Raw genomic sequence first — 25,690 nt, forward strand, 5'->3', positions numbered from 1 at the left:
GTCCCATTCATTAAATGCTTCACTAAACTGCGTGTGGCACAGTTGTGCATATTTAGACATTTCTGACGGAAAATCAGTTTTGAATCACTAATGGATTTTAAATTGGTAAGTTGGATAAAGGGGAAAAAAAAAAACATGTTCATGAAATTAAATGGCAGAATTTTCTTTTTCTATATATATTTTCTCCTTATTTAATGGAACAGAACGGGACCTTGAGTTTATTTATAAACATTTTTTTTTTTTTTTTTTTTTTTACTAAATCTGAGTCTGGTATGAAAATATGGCCACATTTACATGCATTTTTACTGAGGTTGTATCTATTTGGTCACGAAAATCCCAAGTGTACATGTGGTCCAAGATACACTCGAGACTTTGCTGAAGCTTTTATCACATTTTATACAGTACATACATTATCACGGTATTGAGTTACATTACAAAAATAATTCATAAATAAACCAAGAACTTTTTTTGTCAAATAACAAAAAGAACACAATAAACAATATACAATTGCTGAAGTACCAAAGAACCAAGTATAAAGAACAATCATAAAGAATCAGAACATTTTCAACCATATATATATATATATATATATATATATATATATATTTTTTTTTTTTTTTTTTTTTTTTTTTTTTTTTTTTTTTTTTTTTGTCTGGGTTGGCATGTTATTGCATGTTAAATGGTATGACATGTTAAATAAGTATTGAAGTATATATGTATTTAAGTAGTTAGTGTAATTTTATAAAAAAAAATTATATGTTCTAAATATTAAAACCTTTCATATAATAACGTTTCTAGAATTATTCACAATAGCAACACAGTGTATGTTAATTACCACAATATACTGTATTATTGAATACCAGCACATGTCTATGTCTTCTATTGTGTGTTTGGTTTGAGACGCATGCAAGATGTGACTCAGCCAAGTGCAAATGCATCTGATACCCCTTTCCCACCAACACGTGGAAAAGGTGGTTCCAGGACAGAAAGATCAGTTCAACTCCGGCCCTAAAAACTTGCTTGTCTCAAATGGAGCCGGAGAGCGGAGAAATGCTGCCGCTGTCCTGTTGAGCAATCAAATAACATTGCACTATATTGCTCTTTATATCTAAATATATAAAACCTATGCGTGAGAGAAACCCAGCGTGCGAGAGAGCGAGTGATACAACGGTTTCACTTTCCAATTTATCTCCGAAAAGGACAGATGAGATTACCGGTAGTTTATGCAAGCTGCCAGTTCGTTAGAATCACATAGCAACGTTCGTTCCTCAAGCCTGTGGAAACATGCAGCCGGCTCGCAATAGGCTCCAGTTCGCCTGGCAAAGAACAGGCTATGGCTCCATAAGTATATACTCATACAGTACATAAACATTACTCCTCGAAACTACGTCAGCAGGTGGAGGTTTGTGAGGTCACTTTCTGTATTCAGTTTTTATATTTGCATATTGCACATGAATACTAGACTTTATGGCCTTGTGTAAAAAGTACACAATCACTCGAATGGCAGTCCAATCAATGAAGATGCATGAAGCTTAAATACCCCTTAAAAAGGTCATGTATTGTCTTAGACTGGCACACAATTATTGAAATGAGTGCATCAGTTCTTGCAGATTCTTATCTTATCTCCCATCCTGCCTTATAGTTGAGAACAGATGAATATCGATTTACCCTACAAAGGTCTCATTTTACCAAGCAAGATGAAGGGTCAGGAAAATACGAGATGGAAAAGAAGAAAGAAACCCTGTCAACAGATTTTTATCTTTACTATCCCAACTTCTATCAAAGAGGTCCTTTAAATGTGGCCCTTTGTTTATGACGCTCATCACGAGAATCCATTGCGTAGTTTTTGACAGTCCTGTAAACGATGCCAATTTTAGCAGGACTGACTGCCCTCATAATTTACCACCCGTTACATTAGCGTGCAAAGAAAGAAATAAAACCATAGGAAAATCAAAAAAAAAAAAAATCTCGTTACATGTCGCCCCACTTTCATGTTTCATGACCCTGGGTGTCTAAAGATATGTCATTTATCACATCTTTTCCTCTGACCATGTAGGAACAACAAAAGAAAATCTATTTTCCCATTTAGACTACAGTGGAGAGCATTGATTAGTTATAATTCATATGTCTAGAGTAAATTGACGAGGGCCAGGGATAACACGCTGATATGGAGAACAAGAAGGCGGTAGTGACAGCGCCTGATAAATCAATAATCTGCTCTGTTACAATGGGATTCCCAGCCTCTCCATCCCAGCTCTCTCGTGACAGTTTGTTGGAGGAGATCACTTTTCCAAAGCCATACATTACACAGCTCATACCAATCCTTCTTTCCTGCCATGGAGCCAGGGAGAACCAACAGACGTTTGCTGCATTCCAACAGCACAGCCTGTCAGCCGCCCAATTCACATAAATAAGATATAAACTATTGAATTGCTCCTTCTTAAACTTTATTTCTTTCTTTTTGCATTTCCAGAGAGGTATCTTGTCTTTTTGCACCAGATGCTTTCGTTTTTTCATGGAAAAAAGGAAACTTTGATCTTATTCTCTTTCATTTTGTGCAGGTTTGAGCATTTAACACAGGTGTTGCGTCTGTTGATGGCTCTTTGTGCTTTTGCTGCAATGGAGCGGTGCAAGAAGTCCCTGTTCATCACAAACAAACTGGAATGGATTTTGATATTGACAACTAAGGTGGAAAATCTAGCTGATAACCAATTAATTGGCTGGTAGATTCTAAAATCATTGATATGAATGAAAACATTCAACTCAATTAAAATTAGTGCTGAACTTAATGACTTAACCATGAGAAAGTTTAGAATTTTTTTAAATAAATAAAATCAAATAAAAACTTTAACTTTTAATTTGTTTTATTGTCCTATGAAATATAAAAATGATGTGAAATAAGGGAGAGGAAAAAAGGATAAAAATAAAATCAACTAAAAACTACAATTAAAGGATTTTACAGGAAAATATTATTTCAGGCTTTCTACTTCAAAATTCCATGTTTAATTCAATGTGTTACTTGCCATTTCTTTGTAATTGTTTGCTAGCAATTAATTACTACACTGTAAAAAAATTATCTTCATGATTTGTTATCATAATTTTTTTTTTTTTTTTTTTTTTTGTCAAATCAACTTAGATAATTATTGTAATTCAGCTAACATAATATTTTGAGTTTCTGTTGATTAGACCAATCGCCTTCATTGTATTAACCAACCTAGTCTCATGGAAAAACGTACCTGTGGGAACGTTTTTGTGAGTCGCAAAAATACGTACCAATATGTACATCACTGCAGTTTCCAACAGAAATGAACACTAAAGGCAGTAAGACAGCAAGCGCTTTTAATCTTTTTCATACACAGTTACGATTACAGGGTCAGATTATAGATTGATAAAGACTTGTTTTTACGTCTCCTTGCACAATATTATGTTATGACTTCAAAATGCTTTTTATCAAAGTGCACGATTTGTAAATGAATATATTTCGGACTTTGCATCGCATAATCAGCTCCATATGTTTAGCTTTTCTGACATAACAAGCTTGCTTAGTAGCTCAGCTGATACGGAGTTGTACTTAGGATGAGGAAGCCTTGGGTACGAATCCTGTGAAAGACGAGTCACAGTAAAAGAAATCAAAACAAGCTAAAATGGAATAATTACGGATGCTTTTTATGTCACATTTGCTTTTGTTAACACTATTGGGTAGGTTTAGGTGTAGTGTTGGTGGTACGTTATTTGAAAACGTAATGGAAATTTCAAATCAGAACTGCGGTGATTCATATAAAAACCAGCGTCATAAAAACGTACCATATTCACGTTTAGCTGTTCTGGCAAAATAAATGAACGCGCTTTTAGCGCCACTCAGTAGACATTTCACATTGAAACTGCAGTCATATGTACGTTTTGGTACGTATTTTGCGACTCGTGAAAACGTTTCCACAGGTACGTTTTTCTAATGAGACCAGGCTCGTATTAACTCAAATGTTTAATTTCAATGAACTCAAAATTTTAAGTCAACTTACTTTTTTATGTTAAACCAACAATTTTTATTTATTTACAGTGTAGCAATATCTGAGTGATTTTTTATTTTTTTTTTTCAAAGTAAATCCCACATCTTGTATTTGTAAATTAAAATAGTTTTGCATTTTGTAATTTTCAAATGCCATTTATAGGCTATATTATACACGTGCCCTCATTTGAACATTATGCCATGTTCACATTTTAGATGTGTTTATAATTTACCTTGCTATTGCATTTCTTTTGCACATAAGCACTTTATAATGTTTATTTTGTAAGAACAGAAAAAGAAGAAAGTGAATTTATTTATTTAGTTTAGATATTTTTGCGCTTGAATTTAAATGATATGGAAGCTTGTTTCTGCCATGGAAAAAAAAAAAAAAAAAAGTAATTACGACATTTTATCTAACAATTGACTTCTTTAATTGAGTTTATATCTTGCAGTTCTGATTTTATTTCTCACAATTGTAAGTTTATAACACTTTGTTTTCAGAATTGTGAGAAAAAGGTCAGGATTGCAAGTTACGAACACGCAATTGTGAGAAATAAAGGCAGAACTGTGAGATATAAACTTGTGATTATGAGAAAAATGTCAGAATTGTGAATTATGAATCTCACAATTCTATTAAAGTCAGAACTGCGAACTCGTAATTGACCGTTCGCATAGACCCGCCCCCTTTAGTTACTGTTGCTACGTCCGACAAGCCATGCTGATCTCTTGCCACACATCATGTTCTCACGCAGTGAAAAATACATCGCGGAGCAAAGAGGATATGATATGAAAAAAAGTTTCAAATTTTGTCATTTTGTAAAGAAATTTAAACAATAAATACCATTTTGTGGCTCCTTAATGTGTCGTGACAGATCGCCTCAGTTCAAGTGGCTCGTGAACCAATCATCTCTTCCTACTGGTTAATTTATAGCATCAAATAAACATGAATGAACATCATAAGGAATGTTGTTTCAATCACGGAAAGACGTCAGTACACACTATTTTTCAAGTTCAAGTCCACCTACGTTAATCTGCTAACTCCCCTGACTGCTTTGTTGGACAAAATGGCAGATTCGGCGTTATGATTGGTTAGATCGCCTGTCAATCAAACTCCTGGTGAAGACTCAATTGTGAGTTATAAAATTCACTCGAAATTGGGAAGAAAAAAGTCGGAATTGTGAGGTAAAAAGTCTTAATAACTTTTTTATTCCGTGATGGAAACAAGCTTGGTGACTTGTTCTGCAGTGACACTTCGAAAAGTAATCACAGCTGTCAAGCTCTTCACAAATGAAGAACTTTAGTGAACAAAAATTAGGAGTCTGTGCATGGAAGTGAAAAAGAACAATTCATTCATTTGAAAGACTCATTCCAAAACACTGGGATACCACTAACAGCTCACCTGCTCTTGAGAGCACTCTCGAAGCCATGCAGTGCATGAAATGCGACAGATTACCAACTTCTCAGTAATGGGGAGTGTTAAACATCACAGTTGAAAGGTTGGCAAGCTTATCTTCTGCAGGTCGACTGTATTCATGCAGGAGTGCTTTGGTGAATCAAAAGAATGGCAGACTATGAGTTAATGTTCAAAGATGCTGTGTGACCAATTGATGGAACACAGTGACCAAACACAAGCTGTTCGACTTAAATGGCAAAATTAGACTGAAAGAAAATCCAGACTGCATTCAACAAAGTATGTTGCGCTTCCTTGCGATGCTGGCAGAAATGTTGAATGTCTGTGATTATGCATGTCTGAGCATGTCTATTGATGTCAATTTTCATGGTTACACATTGTAATGATGAATAAAAATGCATGCAGTTTCACAACAATTTCTGAGCCAGCATATGTGTTAGCAGCGTTGTTAAATCATTTACTTTTCTTTCTTTATTTTCATATTTCACACAAGAAACTTCAATCTGGCAATGAATAAAAGACATGAAATAACATGCACGGTTGAATCATACATAAAACTAAAATCTAGGGGAAAGTGAATGGGATTAAATATGATTTACTATTTAAAGACTGGAAGTTAGATCAAATTAAATTCAAACACATTGACTACGTTTACATGTGCACCAATAATGCGATTATTTCTCATAATCAGAGTAAGGTCTTAATCGCAGTAAGATGTTTACATGACACGAGCAGAACATTCCAGTTTACAAGCAATTTTCATTACTCTGATTATTCGCTAATAAGTATGGTTATACCACACTCAGATAGGCATACAGTATACATGTTACCGGCCATTGTTTTAATCTGCTCGCATCAAATTTAAAATACATTTTTATGGACGTACTGGATATTATTCGGCGCCGTGACGAACATCGCAATGCCGGGTTTGTCTACGCTGCCGTCACGTTCTTCACGCTGTCTGGATGAAGATACGGAGCAGAGACTGTGCAGCGAGTTGTGTTGACAGAGTTTAGCGTTTTGGTTTGGAGAAAACTTCAGAATAATGTCACGGAGTTCATTCATGAAGATGTGTGAACAACACACGGCATCCGTGTACGTCCGAGCACATGCGTACTTTGATCAGAGCAGTAATAATGTGATTAAGGTGTTTACATGCCTGTTTATTGCAAATAAAAGTGGCGTACACCACCTAGTTTAATGCGATTATGTTTATGGGTTTTACGGGTGTGGAATGACATGAGGGTAAGCAATTAATGACCAAATTTTCATTTTCGGGTGAACTAACCCTTTAAAGTAAACTGTAACTAAATAAAAGTAAGTTAATAAATGTTAGGTACAATGTACTTGTTCAAATTGTATTGCAAAACACTTTTGCTGCCATTGAAGTGTAATATGAGTGATGTTAGGGACAGGTTTGGTGGTATGGGTAGGTTTAGGGGTGGGTTAATGGGTAAAAGTAGGGTCAACAGTTTAAATATAGATGTAATTACAAATTAATTATAGCTGTAATTACATGCAGGTATATTTTAAATGTAGGTACAATGTAATAACATGTATACACAATAAGTGGATTGTATCAAATGATTACTTTAATGTTAATGCATAGTAGTTAAAGACACTTAATATAAAGTGGGTCCATATTTTGTTTGGTTGAAATCATCAGGACTTTTATTAGTGTTTCATTTAAGAATACTCCAATAATTAAAATCTAATTCAAAAACTAAAATTAAATAAAAAAAAAAAAAACTGAATTTCTTCTGTTTTTCAGCAGTATCTTCCGATATATATATATATATATATATATATATATATTTTTTTTTTTTTTTTTTTTTTTTTTAGTGATTTAGTATTTTTGTTGTGACCTTTAATTTTATTGAAGGACACTGGCCATTCAACAATTTCCGAATATGTTTTACTATCTAAGGTAATATTAAGTTATCTAAGGTATCTCAGTTATTTGTCCATTTTATGATCTGCCCACGTGAAAAGTCTTGAAATCAGCAGATTCATTTGGAGATAATAACCTTCGTTTAGCACCTTGTCCACTTTGCTATGTCTGCCATAAAGCACTAATATAATGTAGTATTTGCTGCAGTATTTGTGAAATCTTTACTTCTCTAACCGTTAATGCATTTCTTTCACTCTCCCATTGGTTTCTTGTTGACCTGTGAGCTTTATTCTGCAATGTTGTACACATCTATATATTATGGCAGGGCACATGCTTTTCAAATCATATGTTCCACCGAGAATATAGCGGTCTGTCAGATGTTATAAAAGACAGGGGCAAAGATCAGCTATTGTTCAGTGGAAGCGATTTACCGCATTGTTGTGTCAAAAACAGCCATGTTAACCTATTTTAAGGCCTTCAATGAGGACAGACCTGCTGCGTTCGCGTTTATACTCAAATGTTCAATATGACTTTTGTTTACAGAGCTGATTAGTAGAGGGTAGATGCGTAGATAGGGCTGTGAATGTAGTTTCATGTTTGCATAAATTATGTTGTTTGGTATGCAGAAATCAACCTCGGCTGGTAGTTTCTTATGGGCCCCCGACGTCTGACATTGGTGCTGTGTGAAATTAAAACTGTCTCGTTTCAGGCGGAAAGGGGCTAATCAACACCACCCACGACTGGGGCTGATGAAACATCTTGTCTCCTGTCCCACAAGCTTATGTCTTCTGTTCTGTCTCAACCCACAATAAAAAAAAAAAAAAAAAAAAAAAGATTAATTACCCTCATGTCTAAGCCTGCTGGAACTCACATAGTGCATACAATAAAATGGAAAAATAAATGAACAGCCATTCTTAGCCAAATTTGCCACTGCTCTTAGGAAGAAATAATGACAAGCGAGATCTCTATATTATATAAGTTGTTTCTCCTAGACATCAATGAGATACAAGGGAGAAATATACTTTTGCTTGTCAGCATAGGTTCAAAATGGACCTGTTTACTGTTTTTACCCTTCTGAAAAAGAGTTTAAATATACATGAAGATGTACTTAAGTCCTACTTTTTTAGACCAAAAAGTGCTATTGAGGTCAACTAATTGAATTTAATATGAATTTAAATTGTAATACATTTTCCTCAGTTGTATTGAATTATTTTTTCTTTCCCTAGATCTCCTCTCCACTGGAATCTACCTAGTTTCAATTAACAAAAGCTGTTTATCACTTGCTTTTGTTCTTAGGAGCCTGTTAATGTCATTTAGTTCCATGCATGAATGTGGCTGCTAAGCCAAATTAAGTGTCATTCCAGTCGAAGTTTGCTTGTGCCATTATATTTGTTGATATGTCAGCACAGCGATGCTTAACTGAGACACTTATTGATTTGCTGACCTTCGTAAATGCTGCTAATGTTCCATTTCCATTTGCACCTTGTTACTGAGAGTTTTGAGAAGTGGAAGTTCATATGTGCAAGCTCAAGCTGAGACAAAATGACCTTTACAACAGTGTAATCTAAAATTTAAGAGTTGAATTTCAGCATATCTAAGAGCCGCGGGGCTGAAAACGTGTCCTTGTATGCTCATACTGTATGTAAATCTGAAGCTAAGGATTTTTTTTTTTCTTCCTCTTCTTTTTTTCATAAGTTCTCTGCACTATGTGCATATAAATGAATCTTGTTTCCATTGAAGTGTACATATAGGCTGGTATAGTTGATGCTCTGACTGTACTGTGTGTTGTGGCTGATTTAGTTTTTTTTTATTTTACTTTTCTTTTTTCTTTTTTTCATTTCCCCATTCATTTCAATGTGTGAAATGACCCCAGACATCCTGAGAGAGACTTTTTTTTTTTTTTTTTTAGATGCTATTTACACTAATTTACACTAAGTGCAAATAGCGATAGATATCTATTTACACCATGTAAAAGTTTCAGTTCTTTGCAATAAGAATAAATAGTAATTAGATGCTATCTATACTTTATATTGGCAGATACTAATTGTACCTCAGTATTTTGTACATTAACAGGATACAATAATATCATAGAGTGTAAATGATTATATTTATTAAAATTATTAAATGGATGCTGCCGTATTGGATGAATAAAATCTCTCCCTACACCTTCCCCTAACCCTACCCAATAAACACTTTTAATGTTATTAAACACTCGTTCACAGTTTATTTCCACTTTTAGAACATTACTTTCATTTTTATTGAAAATAAATGCAAGCTCGGCAAAGGGTGGATTCGAACCCGTGTCGATCTCGTTAAAAGCCAGGTTTGCAAGTCTTACTCACTACTGCTGCGCCACCGAAAACATTGAAGTCTGTGTGGGGACACTATTTACACTTAGTGTAAATAGACACTCTGTTTTTGTTCCCCCCGGAAACGGTTCAGTTGAGCGTTCGTCTGATGTTTGTCAGTATGTAATATTGACCACTAGTGGTTGAAATGGGTACTGCAGTCCAAATTCAAAATATTGGAGAGGGTTTTTTCTCCCACCCCCTCCTCCTCTGACTCGACGCTCACATGGGTTTGGGTCTGGCAGGTTTCATGCCAGACTGAGGACACACAACATGAGCGAGAGCACAATTGACAATGGAAGGCAACAAGCCTTCCAAGTTGATGAGTTGATTTATCTCCCATTCATGGAGCTTTTTACATGGATGCCGAGGCTTTTTAGGTCAGGTAGAATCTGACCTAGCTTGTTTGCTGGCTTTCGTGGCTACAATATGCATTGCTTTCCGCCAACTGGGTAAATTGGCAGTGGGCAGGATCACACAGTCCAAAACAAAAACAGGCATTCCAACATGAAACACACATCTCAAAGTATATTAACTGGCTGTAGCGTAAGTTTTCCAGGGAAACAACTATGTGAACTAAAACTCTGCAAACATATTATGGAATTTCTGTGATTTAGTTCAGTCAAAAGCACCTTTAAACGTTACTAACTACTTGTTTCAGGCTAATCAGAGAACATTCAACATTATTGTTCCTATACTGTCTGCATGATAATAAAATGGACTGTTCACGTAATGTTTTCTCTAACATTCGCATAAACATTTAAAAAACTGGATTTCTTTAATTACATTCTCAAAACATTAGCACAATAAATGTATTTATGCTTTGTTCATGGAACATTTTTTTTTTTTTCTGAAAAGTTGGACGTTCATCATTTTTTAAATGTTACTACTTGTTTCAGTCTGTTCAGAGAACATTAAAAAGTAACATGCAAAATGATAAAATTGACTGTTCGCGTAGTGTTTTCTCTAATGTTCACATAACCAAGAACACATTCTCAAAATGTTTAAAAAACTGGACGTTTTGAATATTCAGAGCACATTAAGAAATTAATGGTAATGTTAGCAAAACGTTCTTAGAACATATTTTTTTGTAAGTTAGGTACTTTGATTTACATCAACCTCTGAACAATGATAATGTTGTTCTTAACATCCAAATTTGTAATTACTTCGCAATGCTCTGATAGCACTACATCCCCCACACCTATTCTCGCTGAAAAGGGCAGTCAGCCAATGGCATGATGATGTGCTGAGAGTTTGCAGATTAATTATGGTAATTTATGCAAATGCAATTTGTTTCAACAGATTAACTGTAGTAGCTCCACCTGTCCAGAGCGCTGCTACATGTGGAAGCCTTCACCTCAACATTCCAACTCAAATTACATTTTAAAAATACCATCCAACGTCTGTCCTTAGACATGGCTTGAAACTGTAATGATTGCTCACAATTCTCTGCTTTTTGTGAACTAAAATGATTTTCCACGTCTCTTCGGTATTTTAAAAGTATTCACAAGATTGAAGGCTTCGAGCAAGGTTACATGTTTTAATTACCACTTGGCCAACGTGTCCGGAGGGAAACAGGAAGTGAGATTTAAGCGGCAGGTTTTGGGCGCAGAGCAGGTTAAAGTGAAATCTCACACGGAGGTCACACCTTAGGTGACAGATACTAAATCTAGCCGAGCCGTGAGCGCTTATCCGATTTTCAGGCACTCATATGCAATCTCTGACCCTTAATCTGCAGGTTAACAGCTGCCTCTGTGCCACCGTGTGTCACTCTGTCACTGGCTAAAACCACGCCTGTGTGTGTGTGTTTGCAGATCTCGGGGCGTTCAGCGGACGGACTAGAGGAGCCGTTTCGGTGAGGGAAGGCCAGGGGGTTGTGCTAATGTGTGCCCCCCCTCCTCATTCGCCAGGTTGGTACTCTCTCTCTGCTCTGTTTCCCTCTCTATACACCGTTGAAAAGAGCATAATAAAGGTCACCAGCATGCATTTTGTTTGTTGTTTTTTGATGCTGGCTGCATATGGAAAACAATCTTATATACAAGAATCTTATGAGATGGATATTACAAGTCATATAGATTTATCTTCTATGCCAGTAGTAGATTTGTTCTGCTGTATTTCATAGCACTGCTCTGTAACATTGATCAATGAACATAAAAAGAAGCTCAACCATACTTGTTTGGCGCGCAAGAACAAACCTCATTGGTTCTTGCGGAAGCTCAAATGTGCCGCATAACACACGAGAATGAACCTCATTGGTTCTCGCACATCAAGCAAGCATGATTAAGCTTCTGTTTACCGTATCTGATGTGTGAGTTGATGAATGTTTATATGTGAATAAAAGCTTAAATTCAATCTTTTTATCATATAAAGTGATTAGGTGTCTTCAGAAAATTTGGCCTAAATCACTTAATTCATATGGATTAGTTTTACAATCTCTTTATGAACATTTTTAAAGCGTCAAAGTGGAAGTTGCATAGACTGTCAAAGGAGGGACAAAAATCCCTCAGATTTCATCAAAAATCTTCATTTGCGTTATGAAGATGAACAAAAGTCTTACGGGTTTAGAACGACATGAGGGTGAGTAAATTATGACAGAATTTTAATTTTTAGGTGAACAAACCCTTTAAGGTAGTTCTGTTAGGGAGAGAAAAAAAAAAGTTGATAGATATACAGCATTATACAGCATTTCCATTTCCTTGAGTTACAGGGAAAGCCTATTACGTGTTAATGTATCCACATGACACATAAAATTGACAAATTGATAAAAGCCACAACAAGATATTGTGGCTTTTACTTTTGTTGCATTGTGTTGTTCAATGAAATCCTATTGGTCAAAAATCCTGCTCCATGTAACTGTGTATTACACATTAAATATCAATGCTAATTTTAGCTTAACAAGTATGGACAAAATACTTGTTAATTTAAAGCTACAGCCATTAAGTTTTGCCTCTTTGTCACCATCTCTGTTTGAAACCTGCAATTGCAGTTATTTGAGGAATTATCAAGTTTACGTGGGTTGTGCATCAGCTCGGCTTCTCAGCGCAGATGTATCTAATGTTTTAAGGAGTATGTGTAAACTGTCAGCCACCGCACCGGTGGATACTGTACTTCAACATTACAGATACTACGTCTTGGAAGTACGTCCAAAATAATAAGTTTCACCGAAAAATGTCATTTCAACAAGTAAAATGTCTGCCACTTTTGGTCTGACCAGCTGAAAAGAAAAGGAGTTTTACAATAAATCTGTCAATGGTGATTAAATCTAACGAGCACAAAGTTAGCTGATATCACGTCAAACCATGCAAATTATTATTATGTTATACTTTCTTCTCAAATTGGTAATGTTAACAACATTGCGTGACTACGTTAGTGTATATTAGCATTATCTAATTAGCATTATCTACCCAATGAACCATCCAGCAGAAAGAAAGCAATCTCTGCGTCCGTTTTAAACCCGTTCACAACACAGAGTTCATGCCACCTTTCAAAAGCCCTGACGATATTTATTCCTGTTTTCACACGGGCCCGGTCGCATTCCCTTTTTTTTTTTTTTTTTGCTGTAGCCACTCTGCAGTTCGAAGTCTTTTGCTTTTTACTATTGGTGATTCACCAGTTGTCAATGATGATGGTCGTTTTTACCTTTCCTGATTACAATCCACCATCAAAATGACAAGCGTAATTAAAAAGAGGCTACAAATGACTGCCACCTGCAGCATCCGGGACTCCTTCTTTATGTACACACGTGACGTAATGGCGCAAAGGCAAACTCAAATTTCCAGCAGAAACCTACCAGTACCACTCAAAAAATAAATAAACAAATAAATAAATAAAAACACATTATTATAAGCTTACCGTTGTGAATCGGGCTAAGGTAAGGAGAAAAAGTTGCAGACTGCAGCTTTAAACAGTCTATGAGTTAGGTTCAAGCTAGACCAGCATAAACCAGCCTGGACTATTGCTGATCTAAATTAGTCTTTTCAATAGTTTAATCTCATCTTTCTTACTTCAATAGTTTTTCAGTCCCTGCTTGTCTTGTTCTAGTCCCTGTAATTGCAGGTTAAATGAAGTTGAATGCAGGAGGACAAAGATAATGGGAAGAGAAGGATACAGACAGGACAGTTGAACTAGCACTATCAGATGAAAGGCTTGTGGTGAGATGGCCATTTTTAGAACATTTAGTGCTCCAAGAGACCCAGAGTAACCTCATACTCTCTTCCTGTCTGCCCAGTCCTCAACAAAGCAAACCATTTTTTAAAGGGGTAGTTCACCCAGAAATGAATATTCTCAGCTTGTTCTAAATTTGTATGCTATGGAAGCTTGTTTCCGCCACTAAATAAAAATAAAAAAGGTAATTGCGACTTTTTTATATCTCTTTTTTTTTCTCAGAATTGCAAGATATAAACTCGCAATTGCGAGTTATAAAGTCAGAATTGCATGATATAAAGTCAGAAATGTGTGATATAAAGTCAGAATTGCATGTTATGAAGTCAGAATTGTGAGATATAAACTCACAATTCTGAGAAAAGTCAGAATTGTGAGTTATAAAGTCAGAATTGCATGATATAAACTCACAATTGCGAGTTATAAAGTCAGAATTGTGTGATATAAAGTCAGAATTGTGAGTTATAAAGTCAGAATTGCATGTTATAAAGTCAGAATTGCATGTTATAAAGTCTGAATTGTGAGATATAAACTCACAATTGTGAGTTATAAAGTCAGAATTGTAAGTTCTAGAGTCAGAATTGCGAGATATAAACTCGCAATTGCGTGAAATAAAGTCAGAATTGCAAGTTATAAAGTCAGAATTGCGTGATATGAACTCGCAATTGCGTGAAATAAAGTCAGAATTGCGAGTTATAAAGTCAGAATTGTGTGATATAGTCAGAATTGCGAGTTATAAAATCAGAATTGTGTGATATAAAGTCAGAATTGCGAGTTATAAAGTCAGAATTGCGTGATATAAAGTCAGAATTGCGAGTTATAAAGTCAGAATTGCGATATAAACTCACAATTGTGAGAAAAACAGTAATCTCGCAATCCTGACTTTATAACTAGCAATTGTGAGTTTAAAAGTCAGAATTTCATGTTATAAAGTCAGAATTGTGATTGCAATTCTGACTTTTTCTCAGAATTGTGAGATATTACGTCAGAACTGCGTGGTAACTCCCAACTGTGAGAAAAAATTCAGAATTGCGATCACAATTCTGACTTCATAATATGCAATTCTGATTTTATATCATGCAATTCTGACTTTATAACATGCAATTCTGACTTTATAACACGTTTATAACACATTTTTTTCTCAATTCTGAGAAAAAAATGTGAAACTGTCAGAATTGTGAGATAAAAAGTCGCAATTACCTTTTGTATTATTCCATAGTATGCTGTTATTATTTTTTCCATTTGCTGAAAAAGTTTGGTGTAAGGTTTACTTTTAAACAATTTCTCAAAAATTGCTAGTAATTTTCTCAAATAAAGAAACAGCAAGTAACATTAAATTGAACTTGGCAGTTTGAGGCAGAAAGACTATATGAAAGTAGAAGTAGAAAGAAATAGTATTTTCTTGTAAAACATACTGCAGTAATCTTTGTTTTATTGACAACTTCAACAAATAATGTTTACAATTTGGAAGAATCTTCACAAATTTTCTGTACATTGCATTGACATGTCAAGTTCAAAAAAGGATTAAATTGCACTATAAAAAGACCATAAAATATGACTTTTCATAACCCCTTCATAACAGAGACAGAGATCTCATCCTCTTTTCCATTAGACGACAACTGAGCAGTGAGATTTGAGACAGACCGCTAAAACGCTCCCCCATGCTGCCAGTGTCTGCGTGAAATAATTGTCTGAGTGCGATTCCTTTTCATTTCTAATGATCCGGTAAATTTGAGCCTTGATGCTGATGCTTGTCTGGAAACACTACATCGACCAGTTAGAGACGGATAGGTTGACACAAAAGGACCGATATGGAACAGGAAGCCCAGTCAGTTATGATACAAATCACTCTGGCAAAGTCTCTTGATATTATTCACTGTCCTGAATAGAACAAACAGCATTGTAGTACTGGGTTTGGACAGATGCATCAACAGTGTTCCTTCACAAAATCAATCACACTTTACATTTGAGAGTTGCAGAGTTATAAAATAATGGCTTATGATTATTCGGTGAGACACGCTAAGTAGAGCCGGGCTGAACTAAGTGAAACAGAACTGTCGATGATATCCACCAAACGTATTATATCGAATAAGGAAAGGGGTTGGAGCAGATAAGGACTAAGCCGAAACTGTGTCAGCACAGGCCGGGATTTATTTCGCTCAGAGTGGAGTGTTTGGTGAATTTACACCTGCACTAATACCGCTGAAGCTCTCTCTCGTCTCCTTATCGTGGTGTAAACAGTAATGGTCATGCTCATGCCTGTATGGTGCAATAATGACCTCTGTCTGTTTGCAATCGCACATCTGGACATGGTCCAATGTGGTTTGGCAAGATGAGATAGTCAAGTTGCCAAACGCATTTTGAAGTTACACCAGACCGCTTTACTGTGGGGATTAAATGGACCCAGATTGTGTGTGACCAATTTTAAATGAATATAGATATATAAATGAATATAATAGATAGATGGATGGATGGATGGATGGACGGACGGGCAAAAGTTTGGGTTTAAAAAGAGTAATATTTGAGATATTATTGCAATTTAAATTAACAGTTTTTTTTGTTTGTTTGTTTTTGTTTTTGTAAATGTAAATGTAATGTTTTCAAATGTAATTTATTCCTGTGATGGCAAAGGTATTTTTCACAAGGACCTAATTTATTTGAAAATAGATTTTTTTTAGATTTATTTGAATTTTAGAATTTTTTTTTTTTTTTTTTTTTTTACAATTTAAAAGTCATTACTGTCACTTTTGGTCAATGTAATGCATTTTTGCTGAATAAAAGCATTCATTTCTTTAAAAAAAAATGTTACTCTTATAATATATCCCTTATGAAAAAGAAGTGTATTCAAGTGTGCTATTGGTATAATTCTTTTTAAACTAAAAATAAGAAAGTATACTTTCAGTCTACTTTTTATGTACTTATCAGAAATATACTTTATTATACTTAAAATGGCACTTAAGTATAGGCCTACTTGACTTATACTGACAGAAAAGTCCAAGTATATTTGGCCTATGGTTGTACTCAATCTTTTGATCAAGATATACTTAAAAGTATAATTAAGTATTCTAAGTATACTTGGCTTGTAGTTGTGTTTACTCTTTTGATTGAGTAGGCTATTAACTATACTTTTTTCACATAGTTTTACATACTGTCTTATAAACTTATATTGTTTGAAAATATTGATTTATAAAGAAAGTAGATATGTTCCTGAGTATCTGAATTTTTGTGTAGGTTGGTCCACTAGTAGTGTACATAAGAATTTACTTCAAATCTACTTTCCCTCCTATTGACAGAATTGTCCAGCTATCCATGTTTTCACAGTTATATGTTAAGGGGCACTGTTACATATCCTCTAAAAGTGTATAAAATGTCCGATCAAAACACAGGAGAAGAAGAAGCTGAAACAAGTGATAGAAGATTGCTTACGTAAATGTAAAATAATGCGATCATCAAACAGCATATAAATCAAAACTGCCTAATATTACTGAATGACTGAAATGACTGAGGTTTTGGGGGTGTTGATGTACTTAATTTACTCCATCTATGTTTTGATCATCATTCTGAATCCCATCCAGATGAAGTCTTTGATAAAATCATGAATATATCAGCTTTTTGTTTAAAATGCTGCTTTTTTAATGAAATGTATAAAACGGTTAGTTCCTATCCTTGATTCTGATTGGTCAAGTTTTAGTCACTATAAAACATGGCTATGACAGCTTCACCCAACGGTTCTGTGTATCACTACACAACACCCTTAGCAACCACTCTTAGCAACGTAAACTGTTTGTTCTCAATTTATATTGTTCATTGAAGCTTACTGTATTATGTAGAAGAGTATTGTGAGAAAGAGATTGACTGAGCAAGTTTATTACTTGCATTCAGATTTAGCATTTTCCTTCAGGTCACTTCTATGTTAATAATAAAAAATCTGTTTAAATGTCCGATGTATTATCTTGTCCTTTTAACAGTTAAGGGGTTTTCCCATGACTGACAGCGCTAGTCAAAGCATAGTCAAAAGCTAGTCAAAGCAACTTCTGTTGCTCTTCATGGTCAGGGACTATTTTTTTCCGGCGGAAGGAAGGCTTTTAGTGATTTTACTTCATGAAAGTTGCATTGCTACATATTTTTTGGCTTTAATATTTGTAATGTGTGGTAACCGTTTTATAAGGTACTCGAGGCTAGTGCTGTATCGTGAATAAGTCATGGCTGAAGGGATTGCACGCCCTTCAACCGTGACTTATTCACGATACAGCACAGCCTCTCGTACCTTATTGCTTACTTACACACATTCAAGTGTTGCTAAAAAAGGATGCATGAAGCTAGAATAAAATGTTTTAAAATGGAAAGATTTAAAGTACAGTTAAAGGTATATTTCAAGTATAAAAAATAATACCTAAATAGGAACATAGTACTATATTTAAAGTGTAAAAATAACATATAAATAGTAAACTATAAGTATGATGTTACGTTCACAAAGAAAACTGACAAGTATACTTGCAGTATAAAACTACTAAACTAGTATATTACTGAGAGATACTTCAGAGTGTACTTTCATGAACTAAAAAAAAAATGTTACAAATATTAAAATAGTAAACAACTAGTAGACTTATAAGTTCACTTATAGTATGGATGCAGTACAACTGAGAAACATTGTGGTGAATTAGTTGTGCACTTAAAGTTTACTACTGTTACACTTATAGTATACCTAAACGTATACTTTTATATATTAAAAAGTGGGCTAATTTAGTCCCAAACAGTATAGAAATGGTACACTTTCAAGTTTACTACTAGTACATTGATATTAGTATACTTACTACATAAAGTATACTTAAAAATATACTTGAACATTACTTAATAAAATGAACTTGAAGAATACTTCTTTTTCGTAAGGGATACTGTATGTAATGAAAATGTTATAATAGTAATAAAGTCAAATGAGTATGTAGCTGGTTTATGTTTTCTACATAACTAATGTCAATTATTTAAGCATAAGCCTTTTTAAAGCAAATATAATTTCAGTCCAAGTGTCCAAACTTTTTACTGCTACAATATATATATGTTGTGGTATGTGATTTCTTGCCCTTCAAGAGTGCATATAGGAGGCAGAGCCATAGCATTGTACCACTTGCAAACTCAAGAAAAGAAAAAAGAAACCGAGCAACCAATTTACATGAGACAAGGCTGTTTTTAGTCGATGGATTTTCTGTAATTGTTTGGCTAGCAAGGAAAGCTGATATGAAGAAAATTAACATCATTCATTGGCTACCAGGTCACAGAATGATTTGTCTTTAAATGCCAATACTAATTTTCCATCAGGGTTAGAGCTGCAAACCTTCTGGGTGGCCCTGAGCTTTAAGAATCTGATGAGATCAACATACAGTAATATAAGCAAGCATTTAGCAATAGCAAGCAATTTATTGTGAAATATAATGTAAATGTAATATGCTGTGATCAAAATTTTGGACTGAATAGATGTTCCTCTGAACTGAAATGCTTGACATTAATTTTGTAGATAAAGGTAAATTGTGCATATACATGAATTTCTTTATGAAACTAACATTCAATATAATATAATATATAATAATTGTCTGCAAGACCACAACATATAGACTGTAGGCCCTGTGAGAACATCATGTGATAATAAACTGGAAATATTAAATGTTTGTTTGTAGGATTAACAGTTCTTTGAATATGATATGTGTGGAATGGAAAGAACTGCAGGGAATTTATTTTAAGACTCGTAGGACGGCTTTGAGGTTAATTTGTCTTTCATTTGTCTGAATTGCTCGTAGGAGGACTCATCTACATTAATATGGATAGGTGACATTAAAACTGAAAGTAATTGAAAATAATTTGAGATCACTGAGATGTAAACAGGATATTACTCTCAATATGATCGCTTTTGCTTTACCACTCAAAGTGTAGAGGAGGCGTTGTTGGTTCCTGACCTTGATGAATGTGTGAAGTGCTGACGTTGCACTAAAAATAAAAATGACTATACTTTTATCTTTGCTCAATGTAAGTTCTTCTGGGAATTTCCAACAGTATGTGGTCGGAAAGCATATTTATGACGATATGTGATATGCGGTTTGGCTGGAATAAAATAAACACACTGGGCAATTTCTTTTTCGCATTCTGACAAAGACAGCAAGCATTTGTACAGCTAGTAAAAAAAAAAAAAAAAGAAGAGCAAATGGGGCTTATTATCTGTGTATGTGGAATAGAGACTTATGGGAAATGTAGTTTTGTCGCACAAGCCCGTTGCCTCATAAACAGGCAAAATTAATTGAACTTTCTGGCAAGCTTGATCACTGTTTTCAATACACTAACAGTACACAAACTGTTCACTAAGTAAATTGTATAGTCAACATTGACAATGAAAACTTAATTATGATCAATACCAGTAAGCGTTCACAATGATTCTTTAATTGTCACACTCTTGGAAAGTTGAAGCTTAAAGGGAAAGTTCACCCAAAAATAAAAACTCACACTCATGCCATCCCCTATGTTTATAACTTTCTTACTTCAGATAAACACAAATAAAGATTTTTAGGAAAATAATCAATCTCTCTCACCCTGTTTACACCTGCTATTAAGTTTTGGTCGATGGATCACAAGTAGACGAGGGAGACACATTCCCGTTTATACCCGGTCTTTTAATCCGTCTCTTTTGTCCACTTTTAACCACTTCTGTCCTGATTTCTTCAAGGGGAGGGTCTATGGGCAGGTAAATGTATGGGCTTTTTCAGATCTTTCGATCTAATGGATAAAATAAGCTCATGCAATTTATATACAAACATGAAAGTAGATGACGGAAAAACAGAGAGCAGCAGCTTCACCCAACGGTTCTGTGTATCACTACACAACACCCTTAGCAACCACTCTTAGCAACATAAACTGTATGTTCTCAATTGATATTGTTCATTGAAGCTTACTGTATTATGTAGAAGAGTATCGTAAGAAAGAGATCTAGTGAGCGAGTTTATTACCTGCATTCAGATTTAACATTTTCCTTCAGGTAAGTCCTATGTTCATAATAAAAAATCTGTTTAAATGTCCGATGTATTATCCTGTCCTTTTAACAGTTAAGGGGTTTTCCCATGACTGACAGCACTAGTCAAAGCATTTGTCAGTTGCGTCTTGTTCCGTGTTCACAACAATTCAGTCTTTTCAATGTAAAAGTCTTTGCTTCTGACTGACACACTCATAAAGATAGTCTTTGCTGCCATCTAATGGCGTAATAATGTAACTTCTGTTGCTGTTCACGGTCAGGGACTATTTTTTTTTCTGGCGGAAGGAATGCTTTAGTGAAAGTTTACTTCATGAAAGTTGCATTGATACATATTTTTTGCCTTTAATATTTGTATTGTGTGGTAACCGTTTTATAAAAGCAATAAGGTATTCAAGGCTAGTGCTGTACCGTGAATAAGTCACGGCTGAAGGGGTTGCAGGCACTCCGCTTCTAACAACGGCCTTCAGCTGTGACTTATTCACGATACAGCACAGCCTCTCATACCTTATTGCTTACTTAATACCAGGTGTAAACAGGGCCTGTGAGTCCATAGAATGCAAGTGAATGGCTGCCGCTTGGTTAACGCTTGAAAAGCCACACACAGCGATCATGCAGGTAATCCATATGACCCCATAATGTGTTAATCAATGTCTTCTGAAGCCAAACGATAGTGTGTGTGTAAGAAAAATACTAATATTTTAAACTCTTTTAACTATAAATCAATGCTTCCAGTCTACTGTCATATGAACGCTTCAGAAGACATTGATTCATTCAATGGGGTTGTATGGATTACCGTCACAATCGCTGTGTGTGGTTTTTCAAGCATCAACTGAGCGACACCCATTTACTTGCATTATATGGACTCACTCAGATTGATTATTTTCCTAAAAATCTTTGTTTGTGTTTGTCTAAAGAAAGAAAGTCACAGGGATGGCATGAGGTTGAGTAAATGATGAGAGAATTTTCATTCTTGGGTGAACTATCCCTTTAAAGCTTACTTACTATGATTCCATCATGACTTGGCAGCAAAAGTATAGGTGACCTCAGTTGTGCATTTAAGTATGAACATTCATTCTAGTCCAATACAGTGACTCTTTGGGGCCATTTACATGACACCATTTTCAACTAAAAGGGGCCTGAATGTGCAAAACTTTTAAAAAAACATTTTTAAAGAGCAAGTTTTTGAAAACAATACCGTTATTGTTTCCATGTAAACTACAGAAACGCAAATTTGTGAAACCTGTGAAGTCATGCGCATACGTATTACGTGTTCAGTCTATACTGACTGAAAGTGACGTCGCCAACTACTGGCCTGGCATGATACAAGTTTTTAATCATTTTCGCAGATCCATATGAATGGGGATCATTATGACAACGTTGTTGTCTGTAAGCAAAAAAACTGTTGTCATATAAACATACCCTTTGACAATAACTTCATCTTTCCTCAGTTGCTGACAGTCGTAACTCTTTGTGTAAACCTAGGGCATGAGCTCAAAAACCAGTATCAGAAGCCTCAGGCACTGAGGCCGTCAGCTAGAAATATTGTGATTTATATTGTTTGGCGCTTTATGAGAACGCCTTTCATGAGAGTCCTTTTGAATTTTATTTATGAGATAAATATTCATTGTTTACTCAGGTGACATTAGCCCTTGTGTATGAAAAATTGAACTGGAATCTCTTTAAAGAGTGGCAATCCTTCAGTGATTAATCAGCAGGAGCATGGCACCTGTATTTACTATGCAAAAGAAATCAATGGTCTATGAAATTCATACTTTAATTATTTGGTGAATAAATTGGTCTTGGGGAAATTCATTTGGACCATGATGAAGTTTGTCTCTCTCTCTTTCTTTTCTCCTTTTCCTCTACGAGAAAGTCTGTGTGACTGCGATATAGTCGACATAAGGCAAACAGCATGAGATCAGAGAAGTAATCCGCTCTCTCATATCTCCTGGATTTATATGGCATAATATGACTGCTTCAGAGTTACAGAAAAACACACATAATTTTGTTCTGTTGACAGCCTGTCTTTTGTCATTTGGTTTCTAGCTCAATGTGACATGATAAAGAATACTTCATTCCTCTGCATATCTGTGCGGAATAAGAAATGTGCCCGAGTACTTGGAAGTGACAGTGATGATTGATCACAAAAGCGCAATGATTGCGTGTCTTGACTTTTGTTTCACAACTTCAGAACAACAATCTTTAATATAGTAATTAGTTATGGAGATATTGTGGGTGATGCCTTCAAATGATGTAATGTAATGGAAGAGAAAGCAGGGTCTTTAGGTATTTTTTCCTTTTAGTTTTACAGTCTGTGAAACCACAAAGTGCTTTTTAAAAAGAAAGTTTTGTCGTAATTTTTATAAAAAGATTCTCTTTTCAAATATCAGCTGTTTACACAAAATCATGGTAACAGAGTTGACATTTTTAAATCCTCCCCTACTGACAGTCATAACAAAATAATAAGACGAAGAGTTTGCTTTGTGGAATATGATAATATCGTCAAAATGACAGCCTTTTTGTATTATAATTATTATTTATGGAAAACAAATATGGTGGTAACAGGGTTGACACATAACCTGTGGGCACAACTTCAGTAATTTTTTAATTTGTTATGTCAACTAATATATATATATATATATATATATATATATATACACAGTATATATATAAAAAACACAAAAGGCTTTCTATTTCCATATATTTTGCTTTAACGTAAATGTGCATAAAAACATACAATTAACATTAAAATATGTATATATAAAACAAACAAATGACATATAACTTCATTTTATTTGTATGATTTATGTGCTTATATATTTTAAAATGATTTCTGAAGGATCATGTGACACTAGACTGAAGTTATGGCTGCTGTAAATTCAGCTTTCCCATCACAGGAATAAATTACATTTTAAAATATATTAAAATAGAAAATTCTTCTTTTAAATTGTAATATTTCACAATTTTTTTACTGTATTTTTGATCAAATAAGAGACTTGAGTACCTCTAACACTGCTGGTTAAGATTAAAAAAAAAAATAAATAGCGTGGAAGAGATGTGTTTTCCACTTTATTGTGTGAGGCCTGGTGTGGACACGGGGTTACTTTCCTCATTACAATGCAGTTCAGTATAGTATGCAAACACAAAACCATATCTCTGTACATTTTTCTAACATGCAAGTTATGATTACCCTGAACCCTGTAGTCGAGAGCACTGAATTAATCCATATCACCTACACATCAGCTCACAGACTCCCTCTCCTACGAGCCCTCGCTCTGACAAGGTCAGCGCACTACAATGCAGATTTAGACAGGAATTTCCTTAGGGACATGTGCGTTGTTCTTGCAGCTCATCTGCTTGCTCTCCTTCTTGCCCCAGCAGAGATCATCTACAGCTGGGTGTTCAATGAGCTCCCCTCGTTCGTGGCAGAGGACAGCCGGCGATTCATCTCGCAAGAAACGGGAAATCTGTATATCTCCAAGGTGCAGCCCTCGGACGTGGGCAGCTATGTGTGCCAAGTGAAGAACACTGTGACCAACGCCAGGGTCCTGAGCCCACCGACGCCCCTGACTCTCAAAACAGATGGTGAGATATTACACGCGCTTCACACACACACACACACATGCCTGCTCCCTAAACCCCCTTCACCTGCACAGCAGAACTAGGCTGGATGCCAAGCGCCTCTCTAGGTGAACAAAATTGATGAATCAATACCATGACATGAAGTCTCTTTGCTAATAAATTAAATTGAGACATTATTTTACCATTTTAGCCTATGCCTTGAAAAAATAAATGACTGTGCAGCTTCAGCTGGCACAAGGGGCGATATAAATTAAAACGTAGGTCAGAATATTTTAAAGATTTTGTGAGATAGCACTATATATTATAACATATAGTACACATTTTACATGTAACTCAGTGATTTAGTATTTAGGTGAGATGTGCTGTTACTTTTCAGGTGCAATCAGGTGTATAATTTTGGCCTGGTGCATAATAAAATAGGCGGTAAAACCAATGGACTTATGTTGAAGGTTGGAACCGAGTCATATTTAGAGACTATCATAGAAACTTGGGCTGGGCTGTTTTGATTTTAACCACCTGTTACACTGCTGCAACTGCAAAGCAGTGTGCTAGCTAAAAGTCCATAAATATTATTTAACTTTATTACTTTTGACTTTATTTTTAAATAACTTCAATTAAAGCCAAATTTAGATGAAAAAGTTACTGTTTCTGTATTTTATACCTCAACATGCCATGTTTAATTCAACGTGTTATGTGACATTTCTTTGTCATTATTTGTGAGATTTACATTGTATATATGGTAACACTTTAGTTTAGGGTCCAATTTTCACTATTAACTAGTTGCTTTATAGCATGCATTTTACTATGACATTGGCTGTTTATTAAGCACATATTAATGCCTTATTCTGCATGACCATATTCTACATCCCTTAATCCTACCCAATACCTAAACTTAAAGATGCAATAGGTGATTCTATACAGAAACATTTTTTTGTTATTCTGGTTGAAAGTCTCATTATATCCTGATAGCAATCACTATGTTAAATGGTCTAGATGTTTTTTTTTTTGAAAATGCATATCGTCTGTGGAAGTTGTAAGACCATAAAATGTTCATCTAATCATTATATTCAGTCCAAATGAAATAATACAATGTCCTAACTGCCTGTCAACATATACCCTCTCTATGCCGAGTTTATGTAGACCAGGGGTGTCCAAACTCGGTCCTGGAGGGCCGCTGTCCTGCAGCGTTTAGCTCCAACCAGCTCTAAAACACCTGCCTAAATGTTTATTTGGGCAAATTCCAAACGGAAGGGAAATGGGGACTTTGGAGGGAGCAGGG

The 25,690-nt window shown here is 35.1% G+C and overlaps 1 protein-coding gene across 4 annotated transcripts in view; it reads left to right on the forward strand.

Annotated features, from left to right (window-relative positions):
* Positions 1-25,690, forward strand: part of cntn5 (contactin 5) — a 329,953-nt gene that overhangs the window by 193,754 nt on the left and 110,509 nt on the right. For 2 of the 4 annotated variants that reach the window (XM_051870641.1, XM_051870638.1), the window contains exons 6-7: positions 11,471-11,566; positions 24,208-24,414. In XM_051870641.1, coding sequence (XP_051726601.1) covers positions 11,471-11,566; positions 24,208-24,414 — 303 coding nt within the window. The remainder of the gene's footprint in view (positions 1-11,470; positions 11,567-24,207; positions 24,415-25,690) is intronic. The other 2 variants (XM_051870642.1, XM_051870640.1) reach the window with 1 other exon arrangement.

Source organism: Ctenopharyngodon idella, chromosome 18, assembly GCF_019924925.1.
Source record: "Ctenopharyngodon idella isolate HZGC_01 chromosome 18, HZGC01, whole genome shotgun sequence".
Lineage (NCBI taxonomy): Eukaryota > Metazoa > Chordata > Actinopteri > Cypriniformes > Xenocyprididae > Ctenopharyngodon > Ctenopharyngodon idella.